This window comes from Lingula anatina, chromosome 1 (genome assembly GCF_051362555.1).
Source record: "Lingula anatina isolate TDL-2025a chromosome 1, LinAna3.0, whole genome shotgun sequence".
Lineage (NCBI taxonomy): Eukaryota > Metazoa > Brachiopoda > Lingulata > Lingulida > Lingulidae > Lingula > Lingula anatina.
The window spans coordinates 8,173,878-8,194,020 of NC_141767.1; the positions used below are offsets into that span (position 1 = coordinate 8,173,878).

General features: G+C 36.9%; 1 protein-coding gene across 1 annotated transcript; it reads left to right on the top strand.

Moving 5' to 3' along the window:
* Positions 1 to 9,936: 9,936 nt before the first annotated feature.
* Positions 9,937 to 19,878, top strand: LOC106150480 (transcription factor LBX2). The gene is made up of 2 exons (XM_013523334.2): positions 9,937 to 11,499; positions 19,027 to 19,878. The coding sequence occupies exons 1-2, from the start codon at positions 11,037 to 11,039 to the stop codon at positions 19,431 to 19,433; spliced, it is 870 nt and encodes a 289-aa protein (XP_013378788.1). The 5' UTR covers positions 9,937 to 11,036; the 3' UTR covers positions 19,434 to 19,878.
* The last annotated feature ends 265 nt before the right edge of the window (positions 19,879 to 20,143 follow it).

Sequence of the window (20,143 nt, forward strand, 5' to 3'; positions counted from 1 at the left end):
TTAAGCTTCATTTTGGGGCTTCCCAGGCATTTGACACTATTTGTTGGCATAAGGCGGATATGCGACTTATTGGTTTTCCGATCGTCTAATTAGAGCGATTAGCCCTTTGATTAATTTACCTGTAATTAATTGCTGTATTTTCATTGGTCAAGCGGATCCGAGAGGAATTATCTCCGACAGTTTGATAGCAATTACATCCACTACCGGTAAAGCACCCCTTGCCCACGAGGAGGACGCGGTGTTTATTTGCGCTAAACACAGAACTCGTTCTCCGTTACCACTTTCTTGAGGATGTGAAACATACACATCAGCCCCTACTCATAACATACTCATTGTCTATTTACAAACTTGATAAACGAAAGCAGTTTCTTAAAAGCCCCCAATAGGAGTTCTTGTCGGTCTCTCTAAATGGCCTGCTTGGGTGGTCGACGATATTTAGTAATCGAGGATCATTAAAAGAAAAAATATAATAGTTTTTTATTTGACTTGAGCAAAGATTTCTACTTGGGATTATCTGATTTATAGCATTGATTGATTTACCTAGACCGTGACTAAATACTTATCCCAACTTGATCTGGGAATGCCTATGAGCGTGAGAAACAAGTTAATAGGCGTGCAAATCTTAATCCTTATTACTGGAAACACATCCTATTAGGCATGAAGGCGTTTCTGTTATTTCATAATAAAGGCTATATTTTTAAGGTATTTCTTTGAAAATGTTGATATATTTTATCCCTACCCTTTTCTGTAGTTTATAAAACTCTTAGTTAAATTTTGATTGACAGGAGATCAGACAATTAATATTTTCGTAAGTCGAAAATCAATAGAATTATGTTTTGTTGGCTACTCTTGGGAAAATGATTTGAAGGATATCACAATCCTGTTACTCTGATTGACGAAGCTTCTATATTATTTTTACTTAAGCGTGTAGTCTTTGTTCATTGCAAGAAAAGTATTCGATATTAATGAAAATAAAAAATCGTGCCCTAAGTGGTGCTTGTCAACAAATGAAAGTCATAATCATCTATGGAAACACTCCTTTGTTTAAATGTTAATAAATTGTGGTGTCCTTTAAAGGGGAAATTTAGTTAAATTTATTTGCATTTTGTACTGCTTGAAAGATCACTTGGATTATTGCATCACTTAAATTCTTTCGTTGATATTCAAGCAAAATTTGTTATCAAGTTATATTGACTCCAATATTAAATATATTTCATAGTGATTTCACGTGTGATTCATAATTCTGTATGTTTGTGACATGGAAAAAAATCCTCCCCTCTCTCTCTCTCTCTCTCTCTCTCTCTCTCTCTCTCTCTCTCTCTCTCTCTCTCTCCGCCCGCTGTCAGACAGGAGAGCAGAAGAAAAGCACCTGTCTAAAAGTATGTTATGTGTGCCCGCATACGCATTAAACTCTGGAGGTGTACATACTGAAAACAAACACTGACTTCCACTTAGCAGCGAACACAGCGGTGAACAGGCCAGCAGCTTCTCTATCGCCTATCAATCAAACCCTGACACTGCCAACAGCACTCATGGGTGAAAATAGAATTAAATACTGTGAATTAACATATTCAAATTTTAGTTCCTTATCTTTCACTCATATCCTATGTAAGTTGATTCACTGACAATCTATAGTGACATTATTGTAAAGCACTAAGACTTACCGTTTGAATTTAGCGTCATTCTTAGTTGGTGAAATGTATATTTATTATTTTCTTTAATTCTCCTTCAGCTATTTGTCGCCCTATTTATCTTTGGCGATTATATTATAGACCGTTTTATGAAGTTGTTGAACCATGGCGTTTTTACACTGTTCAGTTACAGTTTGGGTCGTCGTATTTCACTATGTTTAAGAAGAAACGAGGTTAATTCAAATACATTTTATGTCTGCAATTTAATTTTGGATACAGACGAAATTGTTGTAAATGGCTGAAAGCAAATCAGGTTTTTGATGATAAGATGGGATAGGCAGTGTTTTGATAAAATAAAATTATATATATAAGAGTTTTTTTTTCAGAAAATGAATAATCACACATATTTACGATTTAGAAATCCCTTTTCAAGAAAAAAATATTATTGGGTAACTGTCGGCTATCCCAGTTGGTATTATTACACAAATTAGTCACAGTGCTCACTTTGAACGGTGCTAGAATATTTCATCTGCGTTTTTTGTAACTTGATGTTCTCGATTCAGCTTATTCATATTCAAAGATTGACACCTGTTTCAACCGTGCATCATTTTTAAATATTAACAGTAATTCTTTAGACTTGTCAGCAGCTCAAAAAACATTTTCTTTCATATTCTGTCATTAACACTATCCATTACGGTGCTTGTAGACACACCCTTTATTATACCACATTACAATTCATATATGATAAACGCTGTCATTGTAGGTGGTTTAAAACTCCAAGCCCTTTCTAAAACTGACTTTTCCCCATCGGTGTCCATGATTTAGGATATTCCCTTGCCTTAAGACGGGATGTCAACTTTTCTGAAATTTATATCCCCTCGGTGCTTCTTTCTTTATTGGTACGTTCAAGTCCTTTCTTATTTCTCTATGTTTCCCATGCCTTGGTTAGAGACTGCCGTCTGATAGGTTTTGAGACTTAGTAATTGGTCGTGATAAGTGGTGGGGATCTTCTGGGCCTATTGGAAATGTGAATTTTATGTTAGCAGTAAAAATTAATAGCAGTGTTTTGGAGTTTATATCATTTTTCCTATCGAGAGTCACAAAAAGTACACCACAAGTTCAAAGAGTTCAACTCTCTACCTCGTACAATACTATCTAAACAAAATAAGTTGATTTCAGAAATGATTCCTTGTGTTCAACACCAGTAAATTCAGTGCCACTCTTGCATTGCGGTAGCTGTGATAAAATAAATTCGGTCTCATCCATACATTGCGGTAGCCGTGATAAAAAATGTTAGCTGCCCTTACACTGGTTAACTATCAGCAAGAATGTATGCTATCAGTGGCAGCACAGGGAACCTCTACAACATTTGTTCAGTCCATGTCCTAAATTTAAAAACATTATTCGATAGTGGCTATGTAAAGTCTTACTGCAATAAAAGGGTGTTTCTCATACATCTACAAATGTTGCAAGTGATCCTGTGAAATAATGACTAAGTGCTTCAATAACTGTTGAATAAAGATTTCGATGACAGATTGTTTGGGTTTATTATTTATTTATTTATTTATTTATTTATTTTCTTTTTCTTTTTTATCATACTTATTACAAGTACATGTAATTCATACTTTTTAACGGATTTCTTTTGTTACTTATTCATCTTTGTCTTTTAATTTTAATATTCATTTATTCATTTGTCCGTTTATTCTTAATTCGTTCGTTTTCACATTTCTATCTTACTTGTTTATCCATCCATTTATCTGTTTTTAAAATGTGTTTAAATTTTCTATACATCATTCCAATTGATTCTTAAATTAATAACATATGACTGTAGTGTAATTCAGATGATGGTTATACAGTTTTAAATAGATAATACTAAACAGAAACTCTGAAACTCTGTCTAGAATCAACAAGGTAATTTGTCATACCAAAGATATTACTCCAATCTTTATCAATATTCAGCCAGAGCTGTGTAAAAACCGATCATTTACCGGAGTCGAGAAACTCAAGATTTGTGTAACAGAGTCCGCCTTCCATTACTTTTAAACAAGTTAGCTAAGTGGGACTTATGGCTTCAAAATTTAGAACAATTTCTTTGAATCATTTTACATGCATTTCTAAATTGTTCATCATCTGTAATGGGATGGGCTGGTTTCAGAAATAGTCTGAAAACATAGTCATTTCTGATATATTTATATTTCTATATACATTAACTTTAACATTCAAATGTTCAGAATGTTCTGAGGTGCATATGTACTGTAACTTTTTAAAGAAATATATTACATTTATTATTTTAATAATTATCATTATTTTCATTTGCTCTTATTATGCATTTATTATGCATATTCCGTTTTAATATGAGTGGACATTCGTATATGCTAACCATGAACAACTTTCACGGAAAACACATAGATGCTCATCCTTTAACCATGTTACCTATAGACTCCACCACTTTTCAGACATAAAAATCGCATACTGAGCAAATTGGTTTCCTCGAGACGTAATATGACGCAGTTTAGTAAAGGGGCTGCAACCAAGCATTGCCAAGACGCGATCAACCATGATGTCTTCTCTACTGCAATTCTCTTCCCTTCACGCTGTAATTGTGAACATCGATAAAATAATTTTGGTAACACAGTTTCCGTTTCAGCCATGTACATTCACCGCCGACTCAAACCTAATTTTAGTCGTAAAAACTCGTCAGGCAGAGCTTGTCACTTTGCATTTAAGTCTCCAGGAATTATCGTCCCCACATTAACACATATTACTAAAACGCAAGGCGCTAGCAAACACTTTTCGCCAATCTCCATTCCTAGGAGAAATGATCGACGGTGGTTAAAATGAATTTGGGAATAGGTCGTATTTAATAGTCGGCCTTAAATCATCCTTACACCCAATTAAGGACCCGTAATGGAGATGAATCTTTTTGAATCAATTCGCTAGATAGTTGTAATTTGATTTGAGTGGATGCTTAATGGTATGATGATACCTGGCAACATATGCGCCGCACAGAGAGCCCGACAATTGACTTAAAAAACCGACTTAAACTGGGAATAAATATTTTCGAGGCGGGCCATTACCAAGGTTCGTGAAAGATTTTTGCTTCAACGCCGTTATGTATGCATCATGAAGCGGACCATTATGACTAAAATTGCACAAAAAATGAATGGACATAACCTCTAATAGCTTTATCGAAGAAATTGATATTAGCCCTGAAAAGTATATATAAAGTAGAGATTACGTAATGCACATTGCTCTTGTAAATCGAGTGTTAACTGTATTTCCAATTCTTTCCGTATAAGATATTATATCCTTATGAATCTCGTGTTTCATTTATCATCTTTTACATAGTAATGGTGAAAATTCATTAGGTTTGGTGTACGTACAGGTACACTAGCTTTTTGCTTACATCACAAATTTCACAAGGTCCATGAAAATAAATTTTTAGAGAGTTGCAGCCATAATTCTGATTTTATGTGTTGCACGCATAAAACTCATAGAGTTAACTAGAAGTGCATTTACATAATGAAATGACATATATATTTTTCTTTCCTTACACTCAAATTTTAGTCATCGTTAAACAGCTGTCTGTCCCTCAAAGCTCCGCGATCAAAGATTTTCGCACTTGACCTTGCCCCTTTACACTCTAATGTAGATGTCGACCGATGTGTTTGTCAAATTATGAACAAATGAGCGAATTTTACGCCATATCGTTTGTACACATGTGCTCAAGAATTGAAAACACAGATGCCCTTACACGCTGTCCTCGAGGAGAGATGTGATATGAATTACCCGATGCACGTGCTACTGTAGAATTTGGAAAAAACGCAATATCATGGCAGGATTCTCATAGCATTTCTCTATAAATTTGTTAAGTCGGGTAGCTTAGAGAGCATTGATTTAATTTTCCTTCAAAAGCGGCCAGTTTGTCAAAAGGTTATCCGTATATTCCAAAATCTATAGATAATTCCGAACGGAAAAATACTGCTCACGCGACATCATTGTTTCCCCTGACTCCGGCAAATAAAAGGCCATATATTGTGTTATCTCCGACCGAGGTGTGACTGCCCTCTTTATTGGATGTTTTAGCCTTTATAAACCGTTAAAAGGGTTCGATTGATCGTCTCATTGTTAATTCGATGAATTTGACTGATATGCTATTTAAATACTGAGACTTAATTGCCAATTGTGATAAAATATGTCCCAACCTCGTATTTTATCATGGCGCGTAGGTGCTGTTAATATGACCGATGAAAAAAGGCGGTGTCTTTGACAGGCCCCAGGTGGGACAGGTCTTCGCCTTGAAAGTCAAATATCTATAATTTGACAAACTTACTAACAACATCATCAGTTTATATTTTTTTTATTTAATTGGCAGATATGCCAAGCATTTGTTTTCAGCGCTGTGAAAGTAAACAATTCTAAAACAATGAAATTTAGCTGCGAGCAATCAGTGACCACTTTTAAACCATTTATTTTCACAAATGTTCTTAATTTTTACGTGTGGCTGAATGATAAAAAACGGGAAATTTTGAAACGTATGCAGTAGAGTGATGCAGCTTTTTTCTTGTGATGTTTAGAAGGGATATCAGCATATGTTAGCAAAGATCAGTGGGCGCATGGAAAATAGCTTCAAAGGGGACTAAAATCGTTGAACTTTAGAACAATTTGCATAATTTCAATGAACCGAGGAGCAGTGACATTATTCAGAGTCTTGGAATTACCCTTTAAAATGTATTTCTCCGTGGTTGGCATCTTATTGCAGTCAACGGCGAATTCCTGTCGTCGTGTCATTAGCAATGTATCTGCACAGTGATAGATGTTGACACAAGCGTTGTCGTTAGATATGAATATGAAACAACCACTGTAGAAATTCATGCAGCTCACATGAACTCTCTGTTGGAACTGCCATTCATCTTCAGAATTCATCTCAACTTGAATTAATATCTACTCATGCCAATGGCTGTTAAAACGCCCTTAAATAATATCACTGAAGCCGCGGCGTACCTTACAAATTACGACTTTAATCGACAATGAAGAATAGGAACTTTGATTGAGATTTAAGTATGGTATTAACATTGCTTTTGACTCGACAAGTATTCCCTACGGGCAGAGCGTTCGGAGCAAGAAGCACAGATGGAATTCCGGGCGTTTCATGAGCTCAAGGGCGTCTTTAGACGTTCAAGTTTCGAAAAGTATACAGCAATCTTGTATACAGAAACCACTAATTATTAAGTAGATGTGATAATTTCATATATGGGAATAAAAAATACGTGGCGCCATGTTTTTTTGTTGGAGCTTTATAAACAGTCATATCAGGCACTTTAATGGATGATATAACTACCAGAGTGGCTAAAACTTTGGTGATGTTCAGATATAAAATATATGAATGTCTACATATATCTGACCTAATTTAGATTATTTATGGTATGTAATCTTCTGATAGGATATCTTATAAGAATTTTTTAAAAAAATAGGTAAACAATCCATTTTCCTAGCTTTTTCGATTAAATTTTATGTATTTGCTTTATGAATATCTAAGTATTCTATACTTGTGAATAAGTTACGACAAAATAATGGCCAAATGTTTTTAATAATGGAAGTCATATTGAATTATTTTCCCTGAGAGATGTTAGTGAATATGGGGAATATAAAACAGTAGAATGAAAGAAACAGCCTGACAATTTTAATTGCCTGTTTATCTGACTGTTTTCCCTTTGAGTCAAAACGTGACAAAAATAACCCCGGGTTTTGGTTGAATTAACCGAAAGTCAAACTCTATGCTAACCGTTAAAGAATTTTTGGAAACGAGCTGTCTTCAAAAGAATTAACGCCATTTAAAGTACAAAGACTGGCAAACTCAACCTTTATTATTTATTATCATTTTGCACTGCGCCCATGACTGTTTTGAACGTGGCGTGCCACGCGTTTGTCGTGCTACTGGGGTGGTTCCCCTTTAATTTGCGATTCGCTAATAACTGGTTTGCTGCCGCGGATGACCGAAAGAATGACGCGCCCGTGCACCTGTAGCGGTCACAAACTTCATCAGTGATCATCAACAGGCCGTTAAAACCCATTCACTTCTTTAATGAAGTATTTACAAAACCATTTCTCATAAATCAACGACACTTGTTTTAAAATTGGACATGCTTATGTGTATGACTACATTGTTTTCTTTACGATGACCATCGCTGCCTCTCGTGTACATTGCGATTACACAGCGCTGTCTTCATACTCGATAAACAAAAGAATCCTATGGTGCTACAAGGTAATTGCAGCGCGAGCTGAAGACCCCAAAATACTAGATAATAAATTAAGATCTTTTCTAACGTTTATTGTAACTGTCAGGATAGCGCATTGCATGTTGTGTGGATATTAACACTGGAAACTACTACATTATCAACAAGTCCACATTCTTCTCCAACAAGACGGCAGTAGTACAAGTTAAAGGTTTACTTTCAATGTACAGCGTATGGAGCTTTTAGAAACATAAGTCAAATCAAATGGGAAAGTTTTTTATCGTGGGTGAAAGATTTACAGACATTCTGAAATCTATTACATGAACGTTTCGACTTCCTAATTTCGAAAAAAAGACTCCATCTCGAACAACCTAACGCTCTTAAAAGTAGTATTTGAAAAGAGTTCCGAAAATGTAAGTAAAATATGAAACGTAACAGATAAGTTTTGCTGATAAAGAGGGATATTAAATTGTTGCACGTGACGTTTGTCTGACTAATTTGACATGAGAATTTGATCCACCTCGCTTACCTACAGAAAGAGACGCTCGGGTTTCAGGCAAGCTGTGCTCACGACAAGCAACGGCTTACTTCAGGCAGGAAATATGGTATCACCAAAAATCTCGCCTGCTAAGATGAACTATAAAAAGCATATATTTGATGTTTTAACCACAGTGGCAGACGACCCCAGCCTGGCAGTGGGAAAGCGCGCGTGAACGAAACACCCCTCAAAGTACGCGACCCCGGGATAGGAACTAAATACCCACGAAATCGCTTCTGTGCCTGTCTTGTTAGAGAAGCAATGGGCCATGGTTGACTGGCAGCGGTCTGCCTTCGACATGTGTCTGTCGTTCAGAGCTTAATAAATCATCCATCAAACCACCAAAGGGCTCGTTACCAACATTAAAGATGTCATATTACTTCCTGCAACCTTTGCTGTTTGTCATCAGAACCCTGAATAAAACAAAATGCCATCACAAAAATTGCCGCAATATAACAACTCTCCTGGTATGAAGAATTAATTCAGTCGTAGATTTTTCCTTATTTAGCCACTCCCGTTTCTGTGCCATTATAGTATTCATTCTTTCAGGCTGATGGTGCTGATCCCTTTGTGTGTTGCAGGCCGGCGTTGATGCCAGTGGGTGCAGATCAGACGGGGGAGGCAGACCCTTCCAGTATGGAAGCTTTTTGCTCTACATTTTAGACTCGGCTGCCGTTTCAGTTGCCAACTTCTGTAATGTTTCTTGGTAAAATTAAGAAAAAACAAAATAGCCTAGCCTAGCCAAAGGCTTTTCTCTGTTCTTTTATTTATTAATATTTTCTATTTCTATTTTTTCGACTCCTTCCTTTTTTTTAAACAAAAATGCGATAAATAGGTATTCTGTTAATGTCACGCTGATGCAGACATCCATTTAAATGAAAGTGAGCTGATCGACTGAAGGAGACAATTTCTTAACAAATTAATAGTTTTTTATGAGGAAGATTGATCATCTAATGCCAAAACTTGCTGTGATGATAATATTCCCATTCTCGCTGCATAGCGTTAATTAGATTTATTTGTTTTATATGAGATGAGGGGTAAATGATATGTCCAACTTCATTTTGATTAAAGTTTGTGAAAGGTGATGAATTAATGTCCGAAATGGTAAACTAAGACGTATCTCCCGCGCTGCGCATGACAGGCAAGCACTGCTTAAATACCGATAACGTTTCTTTCGGGTACAGCTTATTAATTTAGCCCGACATAATGAACTCTGTGATTGGTGGAGATGGCCAAACTACTTCTCGATAATTGAATTAGGCTCGCATACAAGTTATTTTTGAATAATTAAGGACCAACACTTGACGTTTGTTTCTTCTGTCTCTGATTCCAAGAAGTTCCTCCTCTGTAAGGTGAGGGGGCATGTGGATTCTGTCTCTGCTGTTACATATCCTTCTACATTCCAAGCGCCTCATATTCTCCTCTCTCCCCATTCCTTCGTTGATTTGTTGATTGTTTCTTACATAATATATGCATAGCTTTTCGGAGTAATAGGTCTTGTGGTGTTTATAGCATAAGAAGGGAGACTGATGTGAGTTTATTCCGCTGCAGCCTTTGCACCTCGACGGCCCCCGTCTGCTGATAGTGCTCATTATTCTCAATTTGGGTGAAATGAACATTTTGTTTTTTGTCAACCCAGGGTTAAGTGGCTTTAATTTTGATAAACTTGGACATCTTCCTCGGCTTCTGGATGATGCAGGTTATCGGCCAAAGATATAAAAGCAAGCAGAAGGAGTAGGAGTCAGTAAAACAGTTAGCAAGATTACGTTAATGACACCACGCAAGCAACTCGAGCACTTGTGCGGCCTCTTAAATACCAGCTAGTTTTCATTGGCAGTTTTGAAGTCGGAGAAAACGTAGATGGACGGTTAAGCAGCGCGTGCGAGGAAAACAGAAGGGGAGACGGGGGTTAAAGTGGAGCTGACTTCTATGAGCTTCGACAGATCGAACAAGTCAGTCGACCGGAACGCGCCTGGTTGGCCACACAATACATGTAACATCATATTAATCGTCGGCCGTATTTCCTTAACTAACTAGAAGACTGCGTTCAAAAATCTAGTCCCTGTTTATTAGTCAAAAACCGCGACGCAGCACGAGTCGATGGTGCCATCTTCTTTAATTTGCTGTCATCTCGTCTAATTTTCATCTTTATGCAAATTCTGATTATCGCTAGTGCAGTCAGGCAGAGGAGCTGACTCGATACCAAGTCGAGGAACAAAAGCGGTTTCCATTTAAGCTGAGAATGCATTGAGAGGCCGGCTCATAAACGGCAACGGGATATATATATATGACAACATCACGATAATTGAACAACTGATTTATACCATAGAGAAGATCATTAATTTTGGATTGTGCTTTCATGGACATAAGGCAGGCATTATTTTTGTTGGTGCAGAAAAATTCGGTAGGGTAAACAGGTCCCAATAACTCACCGCTAATGGACTAGCAGCGTGAAGAAGCAATATTAATAGAGTTGCCGCTACTACCGGTTGATGTCTAGAGGGGAATTATTTGTTGTGCAGACGGCTTCAGTGCTTTCGGGTCGAGGGAAGTCCACTGGACGACACTTCTAATCGAAAGTTTTGCCATCAGAGAAAAACAGAAGTTTTGAGAAGAACGACAAAAACCACTATGTCTTCCGGATCAGAATCGGACGACAGCTGCAAGGAAACTTGTATGGACATATCAACATCGCCTTCATCGTCAGATTTTTATGAGCCCATCAAGAAACTAGCGAGCGTGCAGCTTTTTCCTCCAAGAAATCCGGAGAAACCTTTCACTCCGTTTTCCATTAGTGACATTCTAGCTCCAAGAGACAATAAGCCATATATAACTAATAACAATAACAACAATAACAGTAGTAGCACCAACAATAACAATGTACATTTTGTCCGGCCGTGGGACACAAGTAGCACCAGTAGCAGTAATGGGCATATTGCTGAGGACGAGGAGGAAGATGAAGACATTGAGATAGACATTGTTGACAATGACAAGGCTATTTTAGACAGGGTGAAGCCATCGCCATTAGATGCACTTTTCCAAATGACAAGTAAAACATTTGAGGGTCTCGATGCCCATGGCAATCTACGAGAAGGTGAGGTGGTTTTCATTTTCAGTAATATATATATTTTTCGTATTTCATATTAATTCTAATTTGGCGTAATAGGACTTAATCTTCAAATCTTTGGGGATTAAAATCATATACAAACTTTTACTTTGTACTAAAAATTTTCAGAATCATATTATTTTCAATTTAACTTATTGTTCAGTTTTTTAGAAAAGCCTACATGTGGTTCACAGAAAAAGGTACTAAAAGCTAGTCATTGTTTAGTCATCATAATTTTGAAAAATGTTCTTCGCGGTCATTGGACATTCAAAGATAACATCAATGAATAAAGGAAATTCATTTTAGGCTTTTCCTATAAAAACTTACTGATGGTAAATTGTGAGAAAATACAAGCAACCACAATTTATTAAAAAATCTATTTAATAAAAATGTCAAATGTAAACAGGTAATTATTATTTAGTAGGAAGGAAATGGTATTATTTGAATTTTTTCTCTGCATTGACTAAAAAGTGCTTTAAATAAGTAAGATTTTTAAATTTTTTTCTTATTATTTTTAAAACTCGAGCGAAGATATTCTTTATTGCCAAATTGAAAGGGTGATATGAAAACCAAAATACACCTTTAAATACACCTATTAAAATTACATAAACTGAATTGTTCGAAATATGGTGGCACTTTGGGGCCAGGTAACATGTTGAACTTCTTTAATCAGCAAAGTCCTAAAAATAATTGCTTTTATCGCTAAAGACGTAAGACGCGAAAGATAACCATAACGAGCATTCTTTGTGCTTTACCTTAAGGTTTTGAAACAAAATTACCTTTTAATTTGGGATAATTATTACGCTATAAATGAGGTCAGACGCTGTGTCATTTCATCCTTGTCGACCCTTCATCAATCTCTCCGTCCATGTTGTCCCGGGCCCGTCCAGGTGGCTGGCGTTCATCAATCACCGCCGTCCCGCCCGTTCTCGGCTATTGCGCAAAGATCATGAGATAGCCGGTGCACCAAGACACTTATCTGATAGACTACTTAACACGTGCCTTCTGGTTTGTTCTGTGTTTTCTAATAGTGAAACCATTATGTTCTTGTCTCTAGCGTTTTACGTGTATCACACCGATCAGGATAATTGTAAGTTATTTGTTTAAATAACCGCAAAAGTAGATATCAGTGAATATTAGATGTGAACGAAAATATTTTCCTGAACATTTCATGAAATATTAAACATGTTCTTTCTTAAAATATATTATTATCTTTCTTATTGCCTCTCAAACGTAGCCGATGGTGAGAAAAATACGATTTTGTAATATTAAAAAATAAATCCTATTTAACAGTGTCATTATAACTTCCATATTTCGATATGTCTTTATTTCTCATTTTCATTTTCTCAATCGTGTTGTCCTGGAAGCACCGTCACCGGGTCCATTTACCTGTCTGTGTCAGCGACGGAACCGCCATAGCCTGCACGATCCTCTTCCCAAATACTTGTGTCGGACCGAAAGTGACAAAGCATCAGTTATCTTCCATTAGTAAATCAAATTGCTTGGCGCAACGACAGATTTGAATTTTAACTAGATCTGATCAAACGAACAAAACACATTTCTAAAAAATTCTCAGCAATCCGCCGTATTTATTCAATAATTGATGCGCCAAGTAATGGGAAGTGACAGTAAGACAAGGCAACTCTTTACTTCAGGCATGTGATTAGGAATTGCAATTGTTACTTCGTGATAGGAGCTCTAACAAAGCGTCTGACAAACACAAACAAGAACAGGAATATGGAGTCAAGTATGTTTCAGTTGAAAGTTTCACCATGAAAAAAAATTCATTTGAAATTTAATCAGTTTACAGCTTAATCAACAATCTTATTCATGTTGCAGAAGGTATTCTAATTTGCTTAACACTTATAGCTGTATCGTATGATATGCTCATTTTTTAACACGTTGGAAATTACTCCCATGCGACACATTTGATTTTAATAAACTCTCAACGTTCTCGTTAAACTGTATTTCCAGAGACACAGGCTGTCCCGAAAATTCTGCCATTTGTGTAAGCATAAACGGACTATTCATCAAAACCTCTTAACAATACCTAAACGATTAGATAATCAAGATTACATCCCCATTATCATATATCTCTGAACTCCATCTCATTTAATAGATAAGGTCCTTAAAGCTCGTTTGCTCGTTTACTCGTCATAGGAAGAAAAAATTACCTGGGCAATTAACGAGAAGAGACTGATACGGACAGATAGAGATCGAGCAATCTTTGAAGAATTTTCTGGTTGGCGCTGGGCGTCCTTCAGTGTGTACGATTTCATTAAGCTTACCCCAAAACAAGACATTTCCTGCATTATTCTTACAGCCATTACACTGCATAGTTTTTTATCACTAACTGAACGAACAAAGGGGCTTCCTGTTAGGGCTGTCAGCATAGCTGCACTAATCAGGAAAAGGACTGCTTGAAAGCCGCCCTGTTTGCTGAAAATAATATTTCATCAACCTTCCAAATAGTCTTCACGCTATTTTTGACTATTACTTCGGCTAAATTATTCGGGCTTTTTGTCTGTCTCTTTATATATTATTATTTAATACTAGTTTTCTTTTCTGTCAATATTTTAGCATTTCTTTCTTGTTACTTCCATAATAAATGTTCCTGTGGCTCTCATTCTACACAAATTCATTGTAGGCGACGTTGATGAACTCAAGGTTTCTTTGTTAAAGTTTTTTATGGGCCTGGGTGAGAGTCGTGACTGTCATACGCGTTCACAGCGTCGGTTCGCAGCCAGTGGGCATCACCTAACTGCCGGTTATGACAGCGGCGAGTTGCAGTTCACTCCTACTCGCCTGCTGAATTATTCCAAGTTACTTACTTTATGTCTCTTTTCATCAACATCTTGTTTTTTTACGAGAGATAACAACGCATATTATTTCACAGCACGTGCCCCCTTTATTCCTATACATACTTTGTACTTGATGTTGTGGTGCATGTTCATTTGAAAAAAAAATGAATAAATAGAGATGCGGAAGGCGGCATTGCTGCTTATTATTTCGGTTGGAAAAATATGGATGTGAGGTGCTTATTTTCAAAGTATTCTTAATATTTTTGTTCGGTAGCGTTGTATTTATAAAAAACGTACATAACAAATCCCAAACTAACGCATCTTTTCAAGGAAAATCTAAGGGCGTCACGTAACGGGAGCGTCTTTCTCGCAGCGAATTCAGTATAGAAGCCATAATTTAATCATGATCAATTACACATAAGAAGCGATAAAACCCTGTCTAGGGCAAGTGAAGATAGATATCAGTTTTACAACGAGTTCGTACCCCAGGCCCACGCAGCCACTGTATCTACGATCTGACGCTACAAACGGACAAGCCCCTCATTAACAGCCTCATTCTGACCATTTTCGTCTACTTTATGCTTTCAATGGTCTTTTCTTGTGATTGGATGCGACGTTGATCGCAGGATGTTTAAGGTGTACACAGCTCCGCGGTCCTCCGGTAGCCTCGTAAATCTGCTCCCCGCTCACTTTATCATCCCGAAAGTAGCGGTAAACAAGCTGCTCACCTCTCACAGACCTGCCAGGCGCCAGCCACTTAAAGCCTGCTAAATTACCAAGTAGTCGTTAACAGATAATGATTTTATTAACTAATGGATAGAGTGTCAGGGGTTAAATTGATCACCTCTCTTTACATCCTCTTTCGCCCCCTGCTCCCCCCCCCCCCCCCCCCCCCCATCCCAAGCTCTGTCTCAGAGTTTCTAACTTTACCCATTTTGGCATTTTTGACTATTGATGGTCCTTACGCTTACTCTCTTTATATCTCTATCCCTTTCTATCCCTCTCTAAACCTCTTTCTCTCTCAACGCTTTTTCTCTTTCTCTCTCTCTCAATCGTTTATTCATTACCGATCGTTAACAGGGCACACCAAGAACCGTGTAGCTCTTATCTGCTGGGTTGTTATGAGAGTTTCTACAGGCATCACGAGAAAATAAATCCATTTAAGTAATCTTTTATTGCCTGATGTCGAGGCAAATTACCTAAATAATTAAGCGTAAAGGAGCTATAATGACCTACTTTAATATTTCATGAAGCTGAAATGGATCAGTTTCACACTCAGGAGCGGATCAGTCGAGCTGTTAATTACATTTCGTGTAATCATCTAATGGAATTCATTGTTTAGGATAGATAGACTGTGTCAGTTTCAAGTGGCTTATAGATTGAATGAAATCTCCTAAATAAGAATTACACTTAGAGAAGGGGTGATTAGCAATGGAAAAATGGATGTAATTCAATTAAGAGGTATTTTAGTGGGCTGATTATTCTTAAATGAGGTTTTGTGTTTCACTGCCCAAGCTAACTATGATATACTGCAATAATGCGTTAACCTTTCTCCCGGCTGCGCCTCAAATGCAGCATATAAAAGACTCGCTCGTGTTTGAACCGCAGAATACTTTGTCTTTATACCCCAAAATAAAAGATATAATTCTGTCAAACAATGGACATCATTTATTATACATTTTAATCGGCTGTTTATAAACTATTAAGACGTAACGTCATCAGTCCTTGTCGTCTGAACGGACTACTAATCGGACGTTCCTTGAACCCCCGCACACTGCGTGGTTGTTGAAGACGAGGAACGTTATCCGTGCCTTGTCATGATAAAAAGAAGATAAGATATTTTTTGAAAAATTAATTATTGTACTTGTGACAGTCTCATTCTTCACCTGTCTTCTTTTTGCATTCTTATCCTCGTATTCTCAAAAATGGAGCATATCAAAGGCTCTCTCGCCACTCTTGCGGACAAAGAGAAGATAGTAAGGCATTATTGTGAGTAGTAATGTTGAAGATTAGCGTTGGAGGATGCCATATTTTGTTATAACTTCTGTCATGCACAGCCCATCTATTTATAATTTAATTTGAATATAATATTCATTTTCCAAAAGACAAGTCCAAATCATACGCGTAATAACAGGAGCAAACATAACCTTGGGTAGTAGTAAAGGTTTCAAAGAGAAATGTATAGTGGCACGTACCTCAGCTACTAACAGCCCCCGTTAACAAGTTGAAAAAAAGCTGTTTGAGTGTAAGAGGTTAGGCTTGTTGTAGAGTATAGTTATCCCATCCAAATTATGATTTGTGCCTCAGTATTGCCACGCACTTCTTAGTGTCAGGCGCGGAGATAGCGGACGGCCATTTGCGGTAGGGGGAGATTGGAAAACTCTTTGATGGTAGCACCGTGTTGCCAATTGCGGAAACTTTAATTACAGGTCGAGTTCTACTCGCAATAAAATCTAACCTCTTTGAGTTCGTTCTCCCTGTTATCTAGACGGCACGGGGATCCCATTCCCTTTTAAGCGCGCTAAATTTCAAACATTTATCACAGATTAATTATTTAAATGTTCCAGAGGAAAATGAGCCGGAGCCATAAAGAACGATAAAAAGCGACAAGCAGCTGACTCCGTGAAATATAGGTTCAGATGTAATAATACTGTCAATTTTTAAAGTGAGATTATCGTCTTTCAAGTTAGTTGCTAAAAGCTTCGTTTTGGTGTTATTGCGAGTAGCTGGATGATTGGTTAAAGTGTCTGAATATTTCATCTTTGTTGGACAACGCTGCGCGTTTTTGTTCCCAGGACAAAACATTAGGTGCTTTTAAAGAAAATATATGAGCTAATAACCGAGAGAATCACAACCATTTATATTATTCAATTAAATTACCCCCATCAGACCTTGGGGCCTCCTAGCAGGTAAAAAGGATACTTGAAACAAAGCCAATTTAGCTTTATTGGGAACTATTTAAGGAGAATAATAGCTGACAAAGATTCATTGCCAAAAATTATGGCGCTATCTGAAAAACTAAATGCCATTGCAAAACATTAAAGAGTTTTGATAGTTAGTATATTTTATCTACCACTGTGTGCGTGAATAGTCCTCCCGACATAACATTTCCATTTAAATTTTGTACTTAACCTGCCAAAGAAGTTGTCTTTTCCTCATTATTTTTAAACATCACTATTATAAAACGGTTCCACTGACAACTAAAGTGTCTGGGCGGCCCATGAATCAAGTTTCTTTCATCTTTATATTTTGGGTTGAACGGTTAAACGTTCTTTTATTCCTGTTTTGCATGTCGTTAACTATCGGTCTTTTAACCTGTACAAATAGCACATGCTCTGCTCTCTGAAATCGCTACTCTACCTAGCACATAAAAGTGCATATTGTTGGGAAGCTATGATCAATAATAGTTGAGGGGGAAATGCACTGTTTAGTTGGCCAGCTTAACTTTACATGTCTAAGAAGCAAGGCCAACAACTTTCATGATCTTCATCAAGAAATAAAGTAATAATATAAATCAAGCGTTAAATAACTCGATTGTTTTGTCGGCTGACAAGTCCAACAAATCATCTGTAACCTGACGCGATGAAGAACATTAAGAAGTGAAGGATGACTGTTTCTCAAAATAACAAGATGTAGAAGAGCAACCAGTGGCAGCCGGTTCTGATACCTGTTAAACCTACATCATCATAAAACATGGTAGAGCTTGCGTGATTAACTTGTAACGCTCATTTAGTGCTTTCTGTACCTTATATTTGACTTTTTCCGGGGTTTCGTTACATCTGGTTTACAAGTAATCATACATTCTTCCGGAACTGAGGATAAACAAAGTACAGCAGATTCCCTTACATTATGATTACCGTATTTTTTCAGTACGCGTTTGTACATGGGTTACAATTATCTATATATTTCCATACTTATAGAAAAAAAGTTTAAAGCATATGCTTTTTCACTGGCGGATACAGATACTAAAATAAGGAAGGGGCGGCACTTTTTAAACTCTCCTCCCCACCTTCTTTACTGCAAACATTAAAAAAAAAACCTTTGGATCCGCCTATGTTTATCATTGCTCCACTACATTCACCATATTTGAGAAGATGTTTTTATCTTTGTCTCTGAATGTCTGACAACACATTTGTGAATGAGAATTATGTGCTTAATTGAAAATGCAAGAAAGGTTTGATGTAACCTAGTCCTGAATGATGGAGACTCCTTTTTAATGAATCAATAAACGCTTAAATGAATAAAAGAAATAAAAAATTAAATAACCCTCTAATTAACTTATATAAAACTTGGCAAAGGGAAATTTATTTTATTAAATTGATTTTTGGAACGATAAACAAAAAGAACTGGTATAAAAAAAATTCACACAAGCTACAAATGACAAGTATATAAAAATGGTCCTTTTCAGCAAAAAATAATAATAATAAATAAAAAGAGAAAAGCTCTTGCACCTCCGTTTCGGTACCATTAAGCAGGTCCAAATGCATACTGTAAATCAAATTTACTAAGCAAGACTGCTTGATTTCGAAAATAACTACACTGAAATGGCATTGTTATGCAGAGAAAATCGTTTTTTCCCTTGTTCTTTGTCACAATATGAGTTAATCATTAAGATTTATCAAACATGTCTGATATCACATAGTTTCTTCTTCTCTTGTTGTTATTATTTTTTTTCATTCATTTATTTATTTACATTTTGTTTGTTTCTTTTTAGAATCCTCTCGGCGGGACCATTTGTCGGTCTTCAGCAAGCAGCCAGCTTCAAAAAAGAGGAGAAAATCCCGCACTGCTTTCACAAATCAACAAATCTATGAACTCGAAAAGAGATTTTTGTATCAAAAATACCTGACACCCGCTGACAGGGATGAGATTGCTCAAACTTTAGGACTTTCGAACGCACAAGTGATAACCTGGTTCCAGAACAGGAGGGCTAAACTGAAACGAGACCTCGAGGAACTGAAGGCCGACGTCACGGCCACAGCGAAAGTACACCCAGTGCACAAGGTGCTGATGGAGCAAGTTGAAGACATGAATGCAAAACGGAACGAAATTCTAAAAAAGAAAGAAGAAGCGGCCAAAAGACTGGCCCTAAATATAACAAAAGACGATTTTAAGGAATAATGAATGGGTTTTGTTGTGGGTGTTTTTAATGATGCACATAGTGAAAAATAATCCCAACTGCACGTCATTGTATCCACGTCGTTCCCAATATTGAAAGAAAACAGCGCCAACCTGACCGCAGCGGATTATTGAACCAGAACGCGCAAAAAAATCAGACGAGCACGTGATTTAGTGCATTCGTTGCTATATTTTATTGGTGCTAAGCATTCTCGAAAGACGATACGTAAAAATAATGCAGTGCTAGTTACTGTATTTGGTGCTTCTTATACTCGGTACCGTGTAAATTCATTTTGCTGTGCAAGCGGTGTCGAAGCCATTGTTATACGGTGGGGGGCCCACCTTGACAATATGCATTTAGACATATTCTTTGTGAACGAGACGGCATTCGATTTGTGGTTTGTATGACAAAGTCTAATAAAGGGTTAGTATGTCTTGCAGAATACTATTTTAATAGCTTTGTTTTTTAATTGGTGGATGACAAAAGATCAAAGGTGGCCTGGATTTTGACATTCCGCACGTGCTCCTTTCTCCATGAATTGATCTCTTACTTTATGTTCCGTCAAGCGTTTTTTATGACAAGGCCTTGAAAAAGACATGCGAACTCAACATAAAGCACACGAGGCATTATTCCAGAAATTAATTTTTTTCATTTCAAAAACAAAAATGATACTGGTTGTTTTTTTTTTTTTTATAATTTTCAACTTTAGTTC